Source organism: Galeopterus variegatus, unplaced genomic scaffold (assembly GCF_000696425.1).
Source record: "Galeopterus variegatus unplaced genomic scaffold, G_variegatus-3.0.2 Scaffold1571, whole genome shotgun sequence".
NCBI lineage: Eukaryota > Metazoa > Chordata > Mammalia > Dermoptera > Cynocephalidae > Galeopterus > Galeopterus variegatus.
Genome location: NW_007727682.1, coordinates 171198 through 187405, shown reverse-complemented (window position 1 = coordinate 187405; position 16208 = coordinate 171198). Strand labels below are relative to the sequence as shown.

Genomic DNA, 16208 nt, shown 5'->3' with positions numbered 1-16208 from the left:
CGGCGGCGGCGGCGGCGGCGATGGTGAGGGCCCGGGCGCGGCCGGTCGGCCCGACGAGGGGCAGAGGGCGAGCGTGGGGGGCCGGAGACAGAAGTCCAAAGTCCGAGGGCAGGGGCGTCCTCCGGGACTGCTCCCGCGCGCAGTTTGGGAGGGAAAGTGAGGCGCGCAGCCCGTCCAGGCTGCCCCGCGCCGAGTGAGCAGGGTCCGGGTTTCCCATTCCCCTGGAACGAAGCGGTTCAGAGCACCGGCTTTGGAGTCAGACTCCAGGCTGGGATCCCAGCTCTGTGGCTCCGGGCAAGGCACTTAACCCCCTTGAGCCTCCTTTTCTGCATCTGTGAAGTGGGGTCAGCAATACCTGCCTCCCTGGGTCCTTGAGGGGTTAAAGGAGATACAGTGGCAGAGACCCGCCTGGCACTCAGAACCCAATGCTAAGTAGTAGGTAATGTGATGACCTCTTCAGCACTTCCTGGAGCTGTGAGGAGCCAAGCCTGGCCCAGGAGTTAGAAACCTGAGTAGATGGGGTGTTAGAGGCCGTTCCAGCCCCATGGTGGGGGTTGGAAGGCAATTTCCTTTCCCCCAGTGAAAGGGAAAGGAGTTTGTATATTCTAAGAGTTCCACCTACATTATCCGAGTGTGGCATAGGCCTGACTCCCTCCTAACCCCTATCTAGTGATACATTCCTGAGTTGAGTCACCTCTACTCCTGCTGCAGGCTCTGGCCTCTGTACTTACTTGCCATCTCCAAGGCAAAGGTGTCAGGAACAGCTGGTGCCAGTTTCCCCTCCCCAGGGGCTCCTGGGAAGATGGGCTAGGCAGGAAGCAGGCTTGGCACATTATAATTCTGTCTTGGAGAAGCTGGCAGAGTGTGATGGATGTGGTGTGGCTAGGGGTTGTGACGCCTGGATGGGTTTATCTCCAGGGAACTGGTGTCAGGAAGAGGAAGTGGGGCAGGAAGGTAGCAGTGAGCTCTGAGGCCACTCTGAGGCTACGCCAGGAAACAGAAGAGGCCCTGAGAATGGAACAGAGCCCGGAGCCCACTTCCCACATGCAGGGCAAGGGATCAGGCCGGGCTAGGTTTGGGCTTCTAGCTGGCCCTTAGCTCTTGGAAAGAAGAGGAGCCTACAAAATGAAGGCTGAGGGCAGAACAGTTTACTGGCAGGTATTGGAAAACCTTGGGCTCTCACAGGTGCATGTGAGGCAATAGTGGATGAGAGCCTGGGGAGGGTACATTGATCTCTCTCCTCCACCCACCCATCTCCTAGCTCCATCCTTTTGTCCTTTCTACTACTCTTGCCCCTTTTCCTGTCCCCCAGCTCTTTGCCTTCCTTCTTCCCATCTGCTTTCCCTACCTAGTCCTTCTTCCTTTCCATTCTCTGTTCCTCTTCTCTGTGACTCATTCAGTCAACAAGGATTTCTTGGGTCTTTCCTTTCGGCCAGACAAGGTATAGAGGACAGAGTAGGAACAAAACAGTGATGGGAAAGATGGAAATTGAATGAGTAATGACTTGAATTCATTCATCTTGTACATTGTCCTCTCTCCAAAGACTTTGTGTTTTGAGTCACAGGCCTCACTCATAGGCACACAAGTTAAGTTGACAGCATCAAAAGGTCTGGTGAGTCTTTAGCCAGCAGCAAAAGCACTGTAACTCCCTTCGCCTGCATCTAGTTTAGCACAGGGGTTAAGGGTGTGATCCCTGGAGTCTATGTTGGTTCAACTCTCAGATCTTTTACTCACTGGCTCTGTGATCTTGGACAGATGGTTTAACACCTCTAGGCCAAAGTTTTCTGTAAAACTGGGATACTAATACTTTCTTCAATGGGTTGTTTGAGGATTAAATGTGATAAAGCGAATGAATAGCACAGTGCTTAGCTCACAGTATGTGCCCATTGAATGGTGGCTATTACTACTCAAAATGTGAAACCTCAACAGCCTGCAACACCTGATGGAAATAAACTAGATGGTGGTTATCAAAGGCCATGTAAAGTTCTGTATTTAGGTTAGAAACAATTAAGTGCATACAATTATTATGCATCAATTAAAATACAATATTTCCTGAGTCCACACCCAAAAAGAGTAAAAGAAAAAAATTTAAAAAAGAGAAACACATGCACAAGTTTGCAATAGGGAAGACTTTACTTGGCTGTGCATTTTGTAAAATTATCTTAGAGGATATATTTACTTATTTATTTATTAGCAGCTAGCTGGTATGGGGATCTGAACCTTTGACCTGATACCACACTCTAGCCAAGTGATAGAGGTTTTATTGACCACAAGTATCGTACAGTTCTTGAGATCTGACTGAAAAAAAAAAAAAAAACCCAAAAAACAGCTAAGGAAATTTTGGCTACATCAATAATAATAGCTCTTTTTTATTGAGTATTTAGTATGTGTCAGGCACTGTGCTAAGCTTTTTATTTACAATATGTCACATAATCCTTAACTGATCTTATGAGGTAGGTGTTACTATTATCACCACTTTGTGGAGGAAGTGGCAGGTCAGAAAGGTCACCTCCTCGGTCTTAGTCGCTCAGCTGGTGAGTGGCAGAGGCAAGATCTGAACAGAGGGATGCACCTCAGAGCCCTCTCTTAGTCTCTGAGTTCCACTGAGTGCTGACCTAGGGAGATGCCACACCAGTACCTGCACCCGTCCATGCATCCCACAACAGCTGGAACTGGGTTTGTTGGATACTAAACAGGCGAGAGGGGAGTCAAGGAGAATCAGGACAGGGAAGTTTTTGAGAGCTGTGTTTCCAGAGTAGGAACCAAGGGCACTGAGCCTAGAAAAACCTGAGAGGAGATTTTAATGTTGCAGGTGGATATTCTATACAGAGGATAATGGTCTGTCAAGAACATTTCCTGTATAACTGCCACCCTCTGTCTGCCAATGACACAACTACTCCTCCCCCCCAGGCTCAAAACCCCAAGCCCTGCAAGCCCCTGGCAGGTCTCAGAAATGCCCCTTGCGCACCCTTCCTCTCTGTACTCTCAGCTACTGGTCTCCCAATTCCACCCACCCCACCCCACCCCAGGCCTGGCAGGCATCTCCTCCTCACACCCTTGCACTTCTTCCCTGTCTGGCTGGCCTCTCTGCCCTGACTTTTCTCACTTCAATCCATGCCCTTCTATCATTAATAGGGAAGTTATCCTGAAGCACTTCTCTGTTGCCTAGGCTCAAAACCTGCGCTCGTTCCTGTTTTATCATTCCCTGTAAGCTGGTCTCCTCTGCTTGACCCCGTCCTCCAAGGAGTCACCCCACCCATCCAATCTCACCCTCTCCGTGGGTGGCTACACACTTACTATTTGTACCTCATAGTGTTACTTTTTACTCTTCTCTAATTGTATCACATCTGTCTCTTCCCCAGCAGGACAGTGATCTCCTTAAGAACAGGCACAATTTATTCAGAAAATATTGATCTCGTGATTACCGTCTGCCAGGCACTATGCTGAGTTACAATGTGACACAGGGCAGCCTGGCCCTTGCCCATTGGTTGCTTCCTCCTTCCACTTTCCCTAGTACTTCATTTCTTATGGTACCAGCAGACCTGTGCATATAGTGTTATTATTTTATTTTATTTTTTTATAAAGATGACCGGTAAGGGGATCTCAGCCCTTGGCTTGGTGTTGTCAGCACCACGCTCAGCCAGTGAGCAAACCGGCCATCCCTATATGGGATCCGAACCCGCAGCCTTGGTGTTATCAGCACCGCACTCTACCGAGTGAGCCACGGGCCGGCCCTTATAGTGTCATTTTTCCTGTGGTTGAGTGGGGCCAAGGATGGCCCAAGATTTGATTCTGAGGGCTCTGTGTTCCCCGGAGCGAATGTGTTCTTTTAGGCCTGGGCCCATCTTGGCTCCAAACAGGCCCGGCTTTGCAGTGAGGGGGAGACTGCTCCAGATTGCAGCTGGAGGCACAGTCAGTGCTCCAGAGAATGTGACCTAATATCACCCCTTGTAGGAAAATAAGATAACAACAGCTGTAGCATTCAGAATAGAAAAAATAACATCCAGCATCCCACCAATGTCTAGTAGTGATTTTCATTTTCGAATCTTTGTCCCAGCTCAAGTTTTTTTTTTTTTCTTTTTTATAAAGATGACCGGTAAGGGGATCTTAACCCTTGACTTGGTGTTGTCAGCACCACGCTCAGCCAGCGAGCGAACCGGCCATCCCTATGTGGGATCCGAACCCGGGGCCTTGGTGTTATCAGCACCACACTCTCCCGAGTGAGCCACGGGCCGGCCCCCCAGCTCAAGTTTTTGCCTTGAGCTGTGTGAATGTGGGGAAGTTCAAAGGGCCGAATAATGAAGGCTTGTTGAATAATGTAGTAGTGATGATAGTGGTGATGATGGCTGGCTCAGGAAAAGGTAGAAAGAGTACAGCTTCTCTACTGTCTTCATCATTCTTCTGTGGCCACCGGTTACTACTTCCCCCAGCCTGTGAGCGTATGTCACTCCCCTACCTCCCAGTGGTTTGCCTGCCCCCCTCCCCAAGCAGGTTGCTTTTCTAGCTCATGGGTAAATATTGACCTATTTGGGTTTCAGGTGCCTGCCCCTTGAAACTCCTGCTGGGCTAGATAAACACACTGGGAGAACATCTCTTGAGAATAAGAGTTGCTTTTGGATAGGCTATAATGCAACTGACCCACTCACTGAGTCCTTGCAATGGTCAGCACTGTGCTGGCCTCCCAGGCCCCTGGGATGATGGCAGATGGAGGTAGGGCACTTGTCCCTGCCCTCCCTGTGGGAGCTTGTGGTCCTGTTGGGGAGATAGTACTCATACAATGGGAATGTTTGGAGGCTGTGTGCAAGGCAGCTGCAAGGATCCTGAAGGAGGATTCTTGCCTGAGTAGGAGGTGGTTCTCTGTGACGACCAGATCCCTTCCAACACTTAAGCTCTGTGGTTTTAGGGGGAATTCAGTCAAGTGCCAAGATGTCTGCTGCAGACAATGGGTGATGTGGGCTGGGGGAAAAGGGAGCTTGGCGTCCTTTCTGTGAGGAGCAGATGAGAACAGGGATGGGCTGTGGAGGACTAGGCTGAGAGGAGGGAGTTGCTGTGGTTTGCTAATCCTGTGGTATTCACCTCCCAGAAATGTCCCTGGGCCTGCTTCTGGTCTCCAGCTCATACCAGGGCCTCCCGCCCTGGGTCTCTCTCAGTCCCATGCACCCAATGCCCAGTGCCCTTCTTGCTTATGACCCAGACTTTGTCTCTCTCCCCTGTCCTCTCAACCTGCCCCAGTTTGGACCCTGCACCTCCCTTCCCAGTTCTCTAAAGTGAGCTGGGTCTTTTTTGTTAGGTGAGGCTTCTGCCCAGGCTGGGAACTCTCAGAGTTGGTCTCATCTCTGTGAGTTGGACCCCAGTAAAGACCCTGGCTAACTGGAAGTCTGGAGGTCAGAGGCCAGGAGGGATGTGGTTCCCAGGCAGGGAGGGATCAGCTGTAGGAAATGATGTGGGGAGTGGGGTCAGGCCAGAAGGCAGAACTGGTCAAAGGCCCAGTAGGGAGATCTGAGCTTCTCAGTTTGGGAGGGGTGTTAGGCAGAGTCTGTGATGTGATGTATGCTGGTCCAAAATTACCTTTCTAGGCCTGTGGGGTAGATTTCCTCCCTGTCTGGTTTCTAGCCACTCAGCTTAGTTTTCTGTTCTTTGCTGCCTCCCCATGCCAGTGGGAAGCCACAGTACAGGTGTGCATTGGGTAGAGGCCATCCTGGAGCAGGTGAGCAGTGTCTGCTTTGTGGGAGGGTGGGTTCCTGGGAAGGTCCCACCCTGGGGCAGCTTAGAGGAAGCTGAGATACTGGAAGCCAGGGCTGATCTAGTCCCTGCCTTGTTGGGCAAGGGGAAGAGCCTGTGAGACCACAGGTGAGCTGTACCCACCCAGAAGGCCAGCCCTTCACTCTGCACATGCCATACCCTTACATGAGGGATGCTGTTAGTCATACACTGTACCCACACACAGTGGGGGAAGGGGGCTTCTAGGTCTTGGGGCCAGATAGGGCCAGGTGGGGGTCTCATGCCTCCCTGACTGGGGTTGGTGCCCAGGCAGGGAAGGAGTTGGAGCGGTGCCAGCAGCAGGCAGACGAGGTGACGGAAATCATGCTCAACAACTTCGACAAGGTCCTGGAGCGCGATGGGAAGCTGGCAGAGCTGGAGCAGCGTTCAGACCAACTCCTGGATATGGTGTGAGGCTGGGGAGCAGGGAGGGGAGGGGAGAGGCTTGGTGAAACCCTCAGAGGGAGCTCTTAGGCTGTGCTCTGGGTCTCCAGGCCCTTTGTGGGGGCTGAGGCCAGTTTGAGGGCCAATGCAGGGCCTCTGGTTTTCCTGAGGCACCCCTAGCCTAGATATGCAATGGGTAGACCTCACAAAGTAGGAAGTCCTTGGTTTGAAGCTGTGGACCTTCCTAAAGGTGAGAACTGACATTGTTAACTGGGGATGAGCTAGTAGGGCTGAAAGTCAAGGGCTACACCCGTGTCTGAGATCAGGAGTCAGGCTGAGAGGGCCCTAGGGCAGATTGTGTGGACAAAGGGGCAGACAGGATAGAGACGAGGCCTTGCTGGGATGGAGTTGGGAGGACCTGATTCTGAGGCTCTAGGGGATCTGCTAACTTCATCCATGTGTCTGGGGGTGTCCACAGAGCTCAGCCTTCAGCAAGACAACCAAGACCTTGGCCCAGAAGAAGCGCTGGGAGAACACCCGTTGTTGGATCTACTTGGGGCTGGTGGTGGGAGGTGGCCTGCTCATCATCCTGATAGTGCTGCTGGCCATCTTTCTTCCACAGAGCAGTGTGGACAGTAGTGCTCCACAGGCCCAGGATGCAGGCACTGCCTCAGGGCCAGGAGACTGACCCAGCTGGGCCTGGGGGAGAGGTTGAATGGCTGCACTGGCCAATTCTCGTCTCCAGAGAACCTTGGCGTTTGCTCCTGTCTGAGCCATCACAGTGAGCGCTGAAGGGCAGCCCTGATGTGTGTACCCCCGTATCTCCCATCATGCCACAGACTGGCCTTCAAGGGCAACCTGCTGCACTGGCCATGCCAGGCCAGTCCCACCTGGAGCTCAGTAAAAGCTGCTGTTTGGTTAAAAAGCTGGTGTGTGTGTGTATGTATATATGAGTGTGTCCGAAGTTCCCCAAGTTGGTTAATCCCACTTTACCTCCACTCTTGGGGCCACTTAGAAAGCCCACCTTTCAAAGGACTCCACTCCCAGGAGGGGGCCCCTTCTGCTCTCTTCCCTACTTGATCCAACCCTACACAGACAGACCTTTCTGAAGTGTGGGTGCAAGGACAAAACAGCCCCCAAACCAGACCCTTGAATCAGTCCTTCCCTTCTGAGCCTGTTTCCCTGACAATGAAATCTATTATTTTTGTAACATCTTGGGGGTGCTCAGATTTAATAAAACATGTAAAAGTTAGTTATAAAGTATATAATTATTGGAATGGGATAGCTAGCTAAAGAATGACACAGAGAATTAGAAGCTTAGATTGAGAAATTTTCCCAGGGGAAATAGTAAAGAGAAAATAGAAAGATAAGCAGAAAAGAAAATCTAAGAGATATGGAGTATACAAGGATACAAGGATTTTTTAAAATGTCATGGAAAGATTTGTATTATTTTTTTTTTTTCTTCTTTTTGGTGGCTGGTATGGAGATCGAACCCTGGACTGTGGTGTTATTTTTTTATTTTCTGAAAAGATGACCGGTAAGGGGATCTTAACCCTTGACTTGGTGTTGTCAGCACTACGCTCTCCCAAGTGAGCCAACCGGCCATCCCTATATAGGGATCCGAACCCATGGCCTTGGTGCTATGAGCACCGCACTATCCTTAGTGAGCCATGGGCTGGCCTTGACCGTGGTGTTATCATGACTCTCTAGCCAACTGAGCTAACTGGCCAGCCCCAAAGATTTTTTTTAATGAGGCTCACACCTTCAGATAGACTTTCCCCCCTCTGCACACTTCCTCTTTTCCAAATTCCTTGCCCACGTTTTTCCTCAGGCTTTACACCAGATCACAGATGGGGCAGGTGGCAGTGCAGATGGGGAGGGCTTCTATGATGCTGTAATGCAGGGTCACAATGGGCGGCCTGGAGTTTGCCCTGCAGGAAAGAATGCTGGCTTTTCAAAGCTCCAGGGCCACACAGGGCCAGGCAAGCAGTGCCTTCAGGGCCACAGCAAAGATCACTGTGCAAAGGCAAGGAAGAAGGAAGAAGCCCTCACCAAGACTATGGAAGCAGGGCAGCCTCTGCCTGGGCTACTTAACTGCAGCTGAAAGTCAAGTGCGAGTGGCAAGAGGAATCCAGGGTCAAGTGTGTAAAATAAGCAGTTTCTTGCTAGGTAGAGTATGGGCTATTGATAGAAACAAGAACAAGCCCTGAGAGTTGTATAGAGCTCTACTCCTTATAGAGTTTGTTACTATCACTTCGCTGATTACCATCTTCCTGTCCTGGGAGAGAGGGAGGAAAGCACTCCTCCCTGCAGTTAGTCAGCAACACCACTTACAGGCTGTGTGAATTTGTGCAAGCCACTTTTGAGACTCAGGTTTCAGATAGATAAAAAGGGCATAATCATGTTTAGCTCCCAGGAATATTCTGAGGATTATTGATATTGTGTGTAAAATATCCATTAATGTAACATTTCTAGATGCCAAATAGTGGCTATCATCCAAATCACTGAGTGCAGTGGATCCCAAGCCTGGCTTACATTAGAATCACCTGCAGAACTTACACAAATGCCATTGCCCAGGCCCCACCGTAGATGAGTTACATCAGAGTCTTCCAGGGTAAATATCAGACATAGGGGGTATTTTCTAAAGATACCTCTCTCCCAGTAGCCCCTCCCCCACGTCAGGGGATTTATTTGTAGCCAAGGATGCAAACTTACAGTATTTAGTTCAAGCCACTAGTTTTACAGAAGCTAGGGATGAGGTTGAGCAATAGGCTAAGGGTCACACAGTTCCATGAGCAGGTGAGGCCACAGGTTCCCCAGCAGAGACCTTCCCTCTCTCGGTTAGGGAGGTTAGCCCCACTCTTTATTATTATGCCTAACACATAAGAAATACACAGGAATTTTTTTTTTTTTCCGGGGGTGGGGAGTGGGATCAAGCACGAACTCCCGAACCATGTAGAGGGCAGCGGGGCAAAGTGCCCGGCGGGGACGGAGGCAGAGCAGCGGGAAGCCTCCTGACACCCCGGCTCGTAGAACCCTGAGCCCCAGGGCCAGCGCCTCCGTCTCTCGGAGAGACCTTAAGAATCTGCACTGCCGAGACCCTCTGAGCTTCAGGGCAGATCAAGGACCCTCACGGCCCAGACACTTGGCTTCTCAGGGCACTACCGACGCGACCAGGCCAGAAATTCTCGGGAATCTACTACAGCCTCTGACTGACTTAAAACACAAACGTTTCCACACCAGCCCCGGCCTCTACCATTGGCTTTAGTCTTTGGTCACCTGGTTTATCCAAACCAATGAGAGGCGGCCGAATTAGTACTTCCGCTTGTGTGCGTTGAACTAGCTCCCCCCCCATGCCCGCCCCTCGGATACTCTGATTGGCCATCCTCTCTCAACTCGCTAGTTCATTGGCTAGCGCCTCGAGGACGCATAGGGCTGGGTGCAAAAGCTGTGTCAGACTGCGGGGCAGCCATGGCGTCCTATTTCGATGAACACGATTGCGAGCCTTTGGACCCCCAGCAGGAGACCCGAACCAACATGCTGCTGGAGCTCGCAAGGTCGGTGCGCGTGGTTCGGTGGTGGGGTCCAGGTTTCCGGGCTGAGGCTGGCTGGAGAAGGAGATTATGCGGGACAGTGGATTCTAGGGAGGACAGATGAATAATCTGGAATGTTAGTCCGGGTGGCGAGATTGGGGAGAAGGGATTGTGTGTGTCAATAATTTGCGCCATCCGTGGGCAGGCGCGGGCAACTGGATTGTGGTAAAGACTGGAGCTGGAGAGTTATGGGATTGGGGGCAGGGGAGCTGCCAGCCCTGGGAGGTACCGGTAAAGGTGGGTCATGCGGGCCGGTTAGGGGCCCGCATGTTGAGTAGGTGTGTATATTCTCTAGGAACAGCAAGCACGGAAGCCCACACTGCCGACGTGGAATCTGGCTCTACCAGGTTATTCCTGCGTGGCCTGAGTAACTAACCCGAGACTGTTGCCTCGTGTGTAAAATGGGAATAAACAGTCTGTGTGCCCGGGTTGTCTGAGAGCAGCTATAAACCATTTCCCACCGTGCTTTTTATCTCCTGAGCATCTACTAACTACTAAGGGTAGCTATTATTACTATACAAGAAGGGAATCAGTACCTTGCTTAGCCAGGGCAGAATGCAACTGGAATGGAATAGGTGATGGGTGGGGTATTTATGTGTTAATGCCCAGGGGCAAAGAGAAAGTATGGTTTTTCCTTGGTTCTGACCTTGCATCCTCTTTCCCAGGTCACTTTTCAATAGGATGGACTTTGAAGACTTGGGGTTGGTAGTAGATTGGGATCACCACCTGCCTCCACCAGCTGCCAAGACTGTGGTTGAGAACCTCCCCAGGACAGTCATCAGGGGTTCTCAGGCTGGTGAGGACACTAATTCCTTTTGCTGTTTGGGGCAGGTCTGCAAGACCCACCCCCTCTCCAAGCCAGACTGTGGTCTGCCCCTTCAGTTTTCTAGCAGGTTGGGGCAAGGGTGTCCTTCAGGAGTGGGAGCTGGGAGGTGGGGCCTGTAGCAGCTCTTCTGATCAGCACTCCCTCCTAAAGAGATCAAGTGCCCCGTGTGTCTTTTGGAATTTGAGGAGGAGGAGACCGTCATTGAGATGCCTTGCCATCACCTATTCCATTCCAGTTGCATTCTGCCCTGGCTAAGCAAGGTACTGATTCCCTTCTTTCAGCCCTCACCTTGCCTTGGGCTCAGTTCTCAAGCTTCTTTCTGTTTATGGACTGTTGAGTGATCAAAGAGGGGTGGGAGTAAGGATGGGAATTGGGAGCAGGGGAGGGTTATTAACTTGTGATGACCAGATCTGGGCTGGAACACTGCCCTACTTTTCCCAGACAAATTCCTGCCCCTTGTGCCGCCATGAGCTGCCCACCGATGACGATACTTATGAGGAGCACAGACGAGATAAGGTAGGGGGCTGGTGGTTAAGTAGAGGGGCTCATGATGGTCTCCCTCAGCCCGTCCTCCCTGCTCTCATTCCCCGCCACAGCAGGCCTGGGTAGGCGTCAGAATCCCTGGTTCTGTCTGCCTTCCCAGTGACTTTGGTGAGGGGAAAGAGCCACAGCGATGCAGGTGCTAGGGGCCTGAAAACAGTGAGAGCCACCCCATGATAGCTGCCCTATCCCTCACCCGCAGGCCCCTGCCCACTGTACCCTCTTCTCTCCAGGCTCGAAAGCAGCAGCAGCAGCACCGACTGGAGAACCTCCATGGAGCCATGTACACGTGAGGCAGCTGGGGCTGAGTGCTGGCCCTCTACAATGTCTTCCTCTTGCACTCTGAATCCTCATTAAAGGTTTCTTTACCCACCCTGCGGCTGCATTGCTCACAGACCTGGGCAGAGGCTCTGCATCCTCCACCAGGTCCCTAATGCTATTGGGGAAGGTGGTTCTAAACCACAGAATGCATCGGGCTGCATTTCTCTCCCTGCTGGCCCATCTGGACCAGTATTAGTGAACCAGTATCTGGACCAGGGCAGTGGAGCCTAGGTAATGAACTTGGCCACCAGGGTTTGAGTCCATGTGTTCACGGTTGGAAAGCAAGAATGTGTCAGGGTCTGGCACCCAGTAGCTACTTAAAGCTGATAAACTAGCCTGTATCCCCTTCTCCCTGTATTAGGGAGAAGTTGCTCTCTGTATTAGCCCCCAACCCCCCCCCAACCAAGGAAAAAAAGTGGGGGACTGGACTCCAAGTTGGGGAAGGAAGTGTGAGATTATCAGACCAGTTTCTTTAGACTGTTTAGACGTTTAGGTTGAAACCCAAAAAGGGTTTCAAGCCCTTGAAGGGTATTTGTTTTGTTTTGTTTTTTTTAAAGATGACTGGTAAGGGGGTCTTAATCCTTGAGTTGGTGTTGTCAGCACCACGCCTTGAAGGGGTACTTGGATAGCACCTGGCATCCTTTTAAAGAGCTGGGTCGCTGAGGTTCTGCCAGGTGGGCAGGTGCTTCCTCCTATCCTTTGCTAAGGGAAAGTGTGGATCAGACCCTTGCTGACTCTCCAAAGCAGACTACAAACATGCAAATTAGAATTCTTTTAATAGATATAAAAAAAAAGTACTAAAATACCCATGTGGTTCTGCTGTGTTATTTGCCCTAAAGGAAGTGAGGGGCAGAGTGAAGAATCCCAGTGCAGCTCAGTGGGTCCAGAGGGGGGCAATCCCTTAGACTAAGGCATGCTTACCCCACCCCCAAGACCTCTATCCCCCCTGCTGGTCCCAGCCCCCAATTCCTGCAGCAGGAAACCCCAGTGGTCTGGCTCGGGCACTGGGAGTAGAAGGCACCTGAAGGGCTGGCTGGGCAAGTGAGGACAGGTGACTGTTAACACAAAACACCACCACAGGGTAGGGGAGCAGGTCGTGCAGCCAAGGCAGCTGGCAGGGCCTGCCCCTCTATGGCACAGGTGGATGTGGGATGGCTACTTCTCCAAGAGCGAGGAAGCCCAGATCCCCACAGAATACTTTCTCAAAATCATTTTTGATACAAAATAAATGCAAAGAAGATATGGAGTGGGGTGCTGTGAAAGTCGGGCCAGCCACCCTCCCCAGACCTCAGATCATGGCGATGCTCTCAGGCGCACAGTTGAGGTGGGTGCAGGTGCTGTTGCTTCCAGAGGACTTGCAGGCCCGTCCAGGGGCAGGCTGCAGGGCAGCTACCAGTGTGTCTGAGGAGATTGCCCCAAACTCATAGCTGAAGGTACCATAGAAAATGAGGATGTCGATGACAAACACCCACTCGAACAAGGCTGCCCCGTGCTGCAGCTGAGAACTCTCATGGAAAAAGCAGACAGCACCTGGAATGGAGCTAAGGAAATGTTCAGAAGGATGTGTGGGAACCTGGCAATACGCCTTCTGCAGTCCCAGACATATAACTAGGTTGGGCTAAAGGCTCAGGCCTTACCTATCCAGAGGGAGCAGAAGACGACAGGGGCAGTGTTAGCTGGCATCTAGGCCCCCACCCCCATCTTGGGTGAGAGAAGCGTTGAGATAGAGGATAAGTTTCTGGTTGCCCTGTCTTGGAAGGATACTGAGGATCAGGGTGACAAAGGCGATGACAACCAACACACTTCGCAGATAGGCCACAGCCAGGTCCAGGGGGGCAATGGCTCCGTGGAAGGAGAGGGCACAGTGCAGGCATACAAAGAGCAGCCCCGCAAGGAAGGTCACACCAGTTCCAACGTAGTGCAGAGACTTGGCATGATCCACCTGGGCTCAGAGACAGGGGCTAATTGGTGAGTGGCTTTGCCACTCCCTTATTATGCCTCTCTCCCTCTTTGCCTCTCAGTCCCTCCTTCCTCAACTCCCAACCTTGAGATGCTGCCCGTGTAGGCAGCCAGGCCCTGTTAGGGAAAGTTCAAGAGGCAGGGGGCACCTGAAAGTTGCCGACCATCATGAGGCTCACGGCGTTGGTGCAGCCTGTGATGAGCGCTGTGGTGTTAATCCGGGAGTTCCGGTTCTGCTCCAGGAGCTGCCCGTAGCGCAGAAAGCAGATCAGGGCCACTGGGGGAGGAGAGCACGACTGGGGCCAGCCCGGCGCCTTCCTCTGGCCTGGCCCCACCCAGCGAGCTCGCTGGCTTCCCCCAGGCACTCTGGTGCTCCTACCCCTTCTGAGGGCCAGAAGGGAATGCTGAACTAGCTTTCCTCAGACTCTGGCTTGCAGGGCGCTGTGTGCGAGTCAGCCTCTGGCCTTGAAGGAACAAGAGAGACTTTGCTCCCCTTGCCTTAGCCCTTTGATTGGGCTGTGCTGAGCAAGGGCTTCCTGGGCCTTTCTGGGGGGAGGGTAGGGGGGCTGGATTGGGCTGGTGAGGCAGGGCTAAGGGTACAACTCACCCATGAAAGCACCCACATTGCCAATGAGGCTGAAGAGACAGCTCTCTGGGGGATGTGTGCCGCACTTGCTGAGAGGAGGGGGCAAGGACAGAATGAGAGAAGGCAGGTGCACAGTGCGCCCCCACTCTGGCCCACTGGCTCTCCCCTGCTTTATCTGCACCTGTTCCTTAGCAGGCAAGCATCTGATTTATGAGAACGGCCAGCGTCCCTCACGTAAGGCTGGCTCCAGGCTGAGTCCCCCCAAAGCAGAGCTCGTGTGTGAGAGAGAAGGGAGTGCCCCAAGACTCCTTGCAGAGGCCTGCGGCTGGTCTGGCTATCCTTGAGCCAGAACTTGGGCAGGGCAATCAGTGGGCTTGAGCTTAAATCCAGCTGTGTGACCTGGACAGCAACAACTCTGAGCCTCAGTTTCCTCACCTGTAAAATGGTGAAAACAATAGCTGCCTCACCGCTGAGAGGGATGAAAGAGATTACGCATATAAAGCGCTCAGCAGAGTGCCTGGCACATAGTAATTGGCAAGCAGTATTGCTGTTAAGTGGCTCATAGTAAAGTTATTATTCCTGAGACTCAAGGACAGTCCTTTGCATGAGGGGCTTTCCGGGAGTTTGGGAGGGTTGTAGGTCTCCCTGACCTGCCTAATTTCCAGGACTTACCTGATGAAGGGGATATCATCCAGGGTGCAGCAGGTATTGGGGCTGCCTTGCTCAGCAGGGTCAGAAGAGCAGGACTCATTGTAGGACCTGGCAGGCAGGACAGGGGGTAGACTGGGGAAAGGAGATGGCCCCAGGCCCTTGGCCCGTAGACTAACGCCTAGAAGAGGACCTTGTCCCAGACCTCCCAGCAGGGGTGGAACAGCCCACTCCCCAGGGCCAGCCTGAAATAGAAGTCAGAGTGGTGAAGAGATGGTGGGAAGTGGGTATATGTGCACAAAGCCATGCCTGGGAACCAATGTCAGAGAAGAGCAGTGAAGGCCCAGGGTCTCTTTCTGGCTCATGGCAGCCATGTGCCCAAGAGGGGACAGAGATGGAGGGAGCTTTAGAGTGAGGCTGTCTGCAGAGTGCTCCGTACCAGTTCTCCAAGGGGCACACATGGTGGTTCATCATGGCCATGGCATACCTGTAGGAGCAAAACTGTCACCCTGCCCCCATGCCCCTCCCAGCCAAGGTACCCCCCACTGACTCTTCTCTTCTCCCTTGATTTCTGGCCCCATTCAGCCTTGTTCTTGCTGGGGATTCAGGTTGGGGTGGCCCTGAGCAGGCTTGATGCCATACCAGAGCCTGCAGCCTGGTCCCCAACTAGGGGCCCTCTGGAAGTTGCCCTAGCTAGGAGTATGTCTGTCAGGGCTACCCTTCTGGACAGTAGTGGTGCCAGCTTGTCCTAAGGGGTAGTGTGCCCAGGCATCAGGCCAGGCTTTGGAGATAGCCAGAGTGACCCTGGGTACCACCCTGGATCCTACAAGGGACTTTGTGTGTGCCATCAAGCTCTTGTTGGGTCCTTCCCCCACCCCCTTTACTCACACAGTCCATATGCCAGTGATGGAGAAGGCTGACAGGCTGACAGGAAGGAGGATCCAGGCCGTCATGAGGGAGGGGAGCCAGGGTGGTGGTGGCGTGGGGGGGAGGACAAGATGTAGGTGGGGAAGAGGGGACTCGCCCAGCTACCTTGAGATATTTCCTATACCACCATCAGCGGCCCTGACCTGGAGGAGAGAGACAGATCAAAGTCCAGGGTCCGGTGACTGACCAAAGCAGGCGGAGGGGAATGTGGTCGACACCTCATCCAGAGCTCCCTTTGGGCCTCCGAGCGTCTAAACTTCCGGCTGACCCCAGGCCACAACGTGGACACCCTCTGGCATCCACTGGGGGCCACCGGCATGCTGAGACTCGGGCCCGGCAGTAACATCTGGAAAGGGAGTCACCCATTCTTGCCTAAGGGACCCGGGCTGGGAGAAGGGCTGGAGCTAGGGCAGCCAAGGGACCACGCCAAAGAAAGCCTTGGGAGGGCGTATGGGGCGCGGCGGAGAGGCGGCGGCGCAGGCAACTACCTGACCACCGGCGCCCAGGCAAGGGGCGGGATCACGCGGGAAGCCCGGCCCGGCCCCCGCTCGCGTGGGCGCGGGGACCCCGGCTTGGGCTGGAGCTGGCGGCCGGCGACCCCCTGGGGACCCGGGGCCCGAGCCTCCCCAGGGGATCAAGGGAAACTTCGGGGAAAGGAAGGAGT

The 16208-nt window shown here is 53.0% G+C and overlaps 3 protein-coding genes across 6 annotated transcripts; 2 read left to right on the top strand and 1 right to left on the bottom strand.

The window, feature by feature from the left end:
- The first annotated feature begins 7 nt into the window (after positions 1 to 7).
- On the top strand, positions 8 to 7069 carry VAMP5 (vesicle-associated membrane protein 5). The gene is made up of 3 exons (XM_008577739.1): positions 8 to 23; positions 6031 to 6168; positions 6623 to 7069. The coding sequence occupies exons 1-3, from the start codon at positions 21 to 23 to the stop codon at positions 6830 to 6832; spliced, it is 351 nt and encodes a 116-aa protein (XP_008575961.1). The 5' UTR covers positions 8 to 20; the 3' UTR covers positions 6833 to 7069.
- A 2503-nt stretch (positions 7070 to 9572) lies between these two features.
- RNF181 (ring finger protein 181) lies at positions 9573 to 11476 on the top strand. 2 transcript variants are annotated; one of them, XM_008577737.1, is made up of 6 exons: positions 9582 to 9701; positions 10033 to 10084; positions 10403 to 10533; positions 10714 to 10823; positions 11005 to 11079; positions 11337 to 11476. In XM_008577737.1, the coding sequence occupies exons 1-6, from the start codon at positions 9632 to 9634 to the stop codon at positions 11394 to 11396; spliced, it is 498 nt and encodes a 165-aa protein (XP_008575959.1). In that variant the 5' UTR covers positions 9582 to 9631; the 3' UTR covers positions 11397 to 11476. The 2 variants fall into 2 exon arrangements, with proteins under 2 accessions (XP_008575960.1, XP_008575959.1); XM_008577738.1 differs by lacking the exon at positions 10033 to 10084 and having other exon boundaries at positions 9573 to 9701.
- Positions 11477 to 12181: 705 nt separating this feature from the next.
- TMEM150A (transmembrane protein 150A) lies at positions 12182 to 15689 on the bottom strand. Of its 3 annotated transcripts, none has more exons than XM_008577734.1 (7): positions 15506 to 15689; positions 15057 to 15104; positions 14642 to 14728; positions 13991 to 14058; positions 13533 to 13660; positions 13189 to 13366; positions 12182 to 12954 (listed from the first exon to the last, which is right to left on the bottom strand). In XM_008577734.1, exons 1-7 carry the CDS (start codon positions 15568 to 15570, stop codon positions 12713 to 12715), a joined length of 816 nt encoding a protein of 271 aa, XP_008575956.1. In that variant the 5' UTR covers positions 15571 to 15689; the 3' UTR covers positions 12182 to 12712. The 3 variants fall into 3 exon arrangements, with proteins under 3 accessions (XP_008575956.1, XP_008575957.1, XP_008575958.1); XM_008577735.1 differs by having other exon boundaries at positions 13533 to 13628; positions 15506 to 15592; XM_008577736.1 differs by lacking the exon at positions 13991 to 14058.
- Between the last annotated feature and the right edge of the window lie 519 nt (positions 15690 to 16208).

Bases quoted from the DNA above. Each gene is read 5' to 3' on its own strand.
- VAMP5 (XM_008577739.1), top strand. The intron at 6,169-6,622 runs GTGTGAGGCTGG...GGGTGTCCACAG, and splicing joins CAGACCAACTCCTGGATATG to AGCTCAGCCTTCAGCAAGAC.
- RNF181 (XM_008577737.1), top strand. From the start codon at position 9,632: ATGAACACGATTGCGAGCCTTTGGACCCCCAGCAGGAGACCCGAACCA. The intron at 10,534-10,713 runs GTGAGGACACTA...TCCCTCCTAAAG, and splicing joins CATCAGGGGTTCTCAGGCTG to AGATCAAGTGCCCCGTGTGT. The intron at 10,824-11,004 runs GTACTGATTCCC...TACTTTTCCCAG, and splicing joins TTCTGCCCTGGCTAAGCAAG to ACAAATTCCTGCCCCTTGTG.
- TMEM150A (XM_008577734.1), bottom strand. From the start codon at position 15,570: ATGACGGCCTGGATCCTCCTTCCTGTCAGCCTGTCAGCCTTCTCCATC. The intron at 14,729-15,056 runs GTACGGAGCACT...CCTGCCTGCCAG, and splicing joins GTGTGCCCCTTGGAGAACTG to GTCCTACAATGAGTCCTGCT. The intron at 14,059-14,641 runs GTAAGTCCTGGA...CCCTCCTCTCAG, and splicing joins GATGATATCCCCTTCATCAG to CAAGTGCGGCACACATCCCC.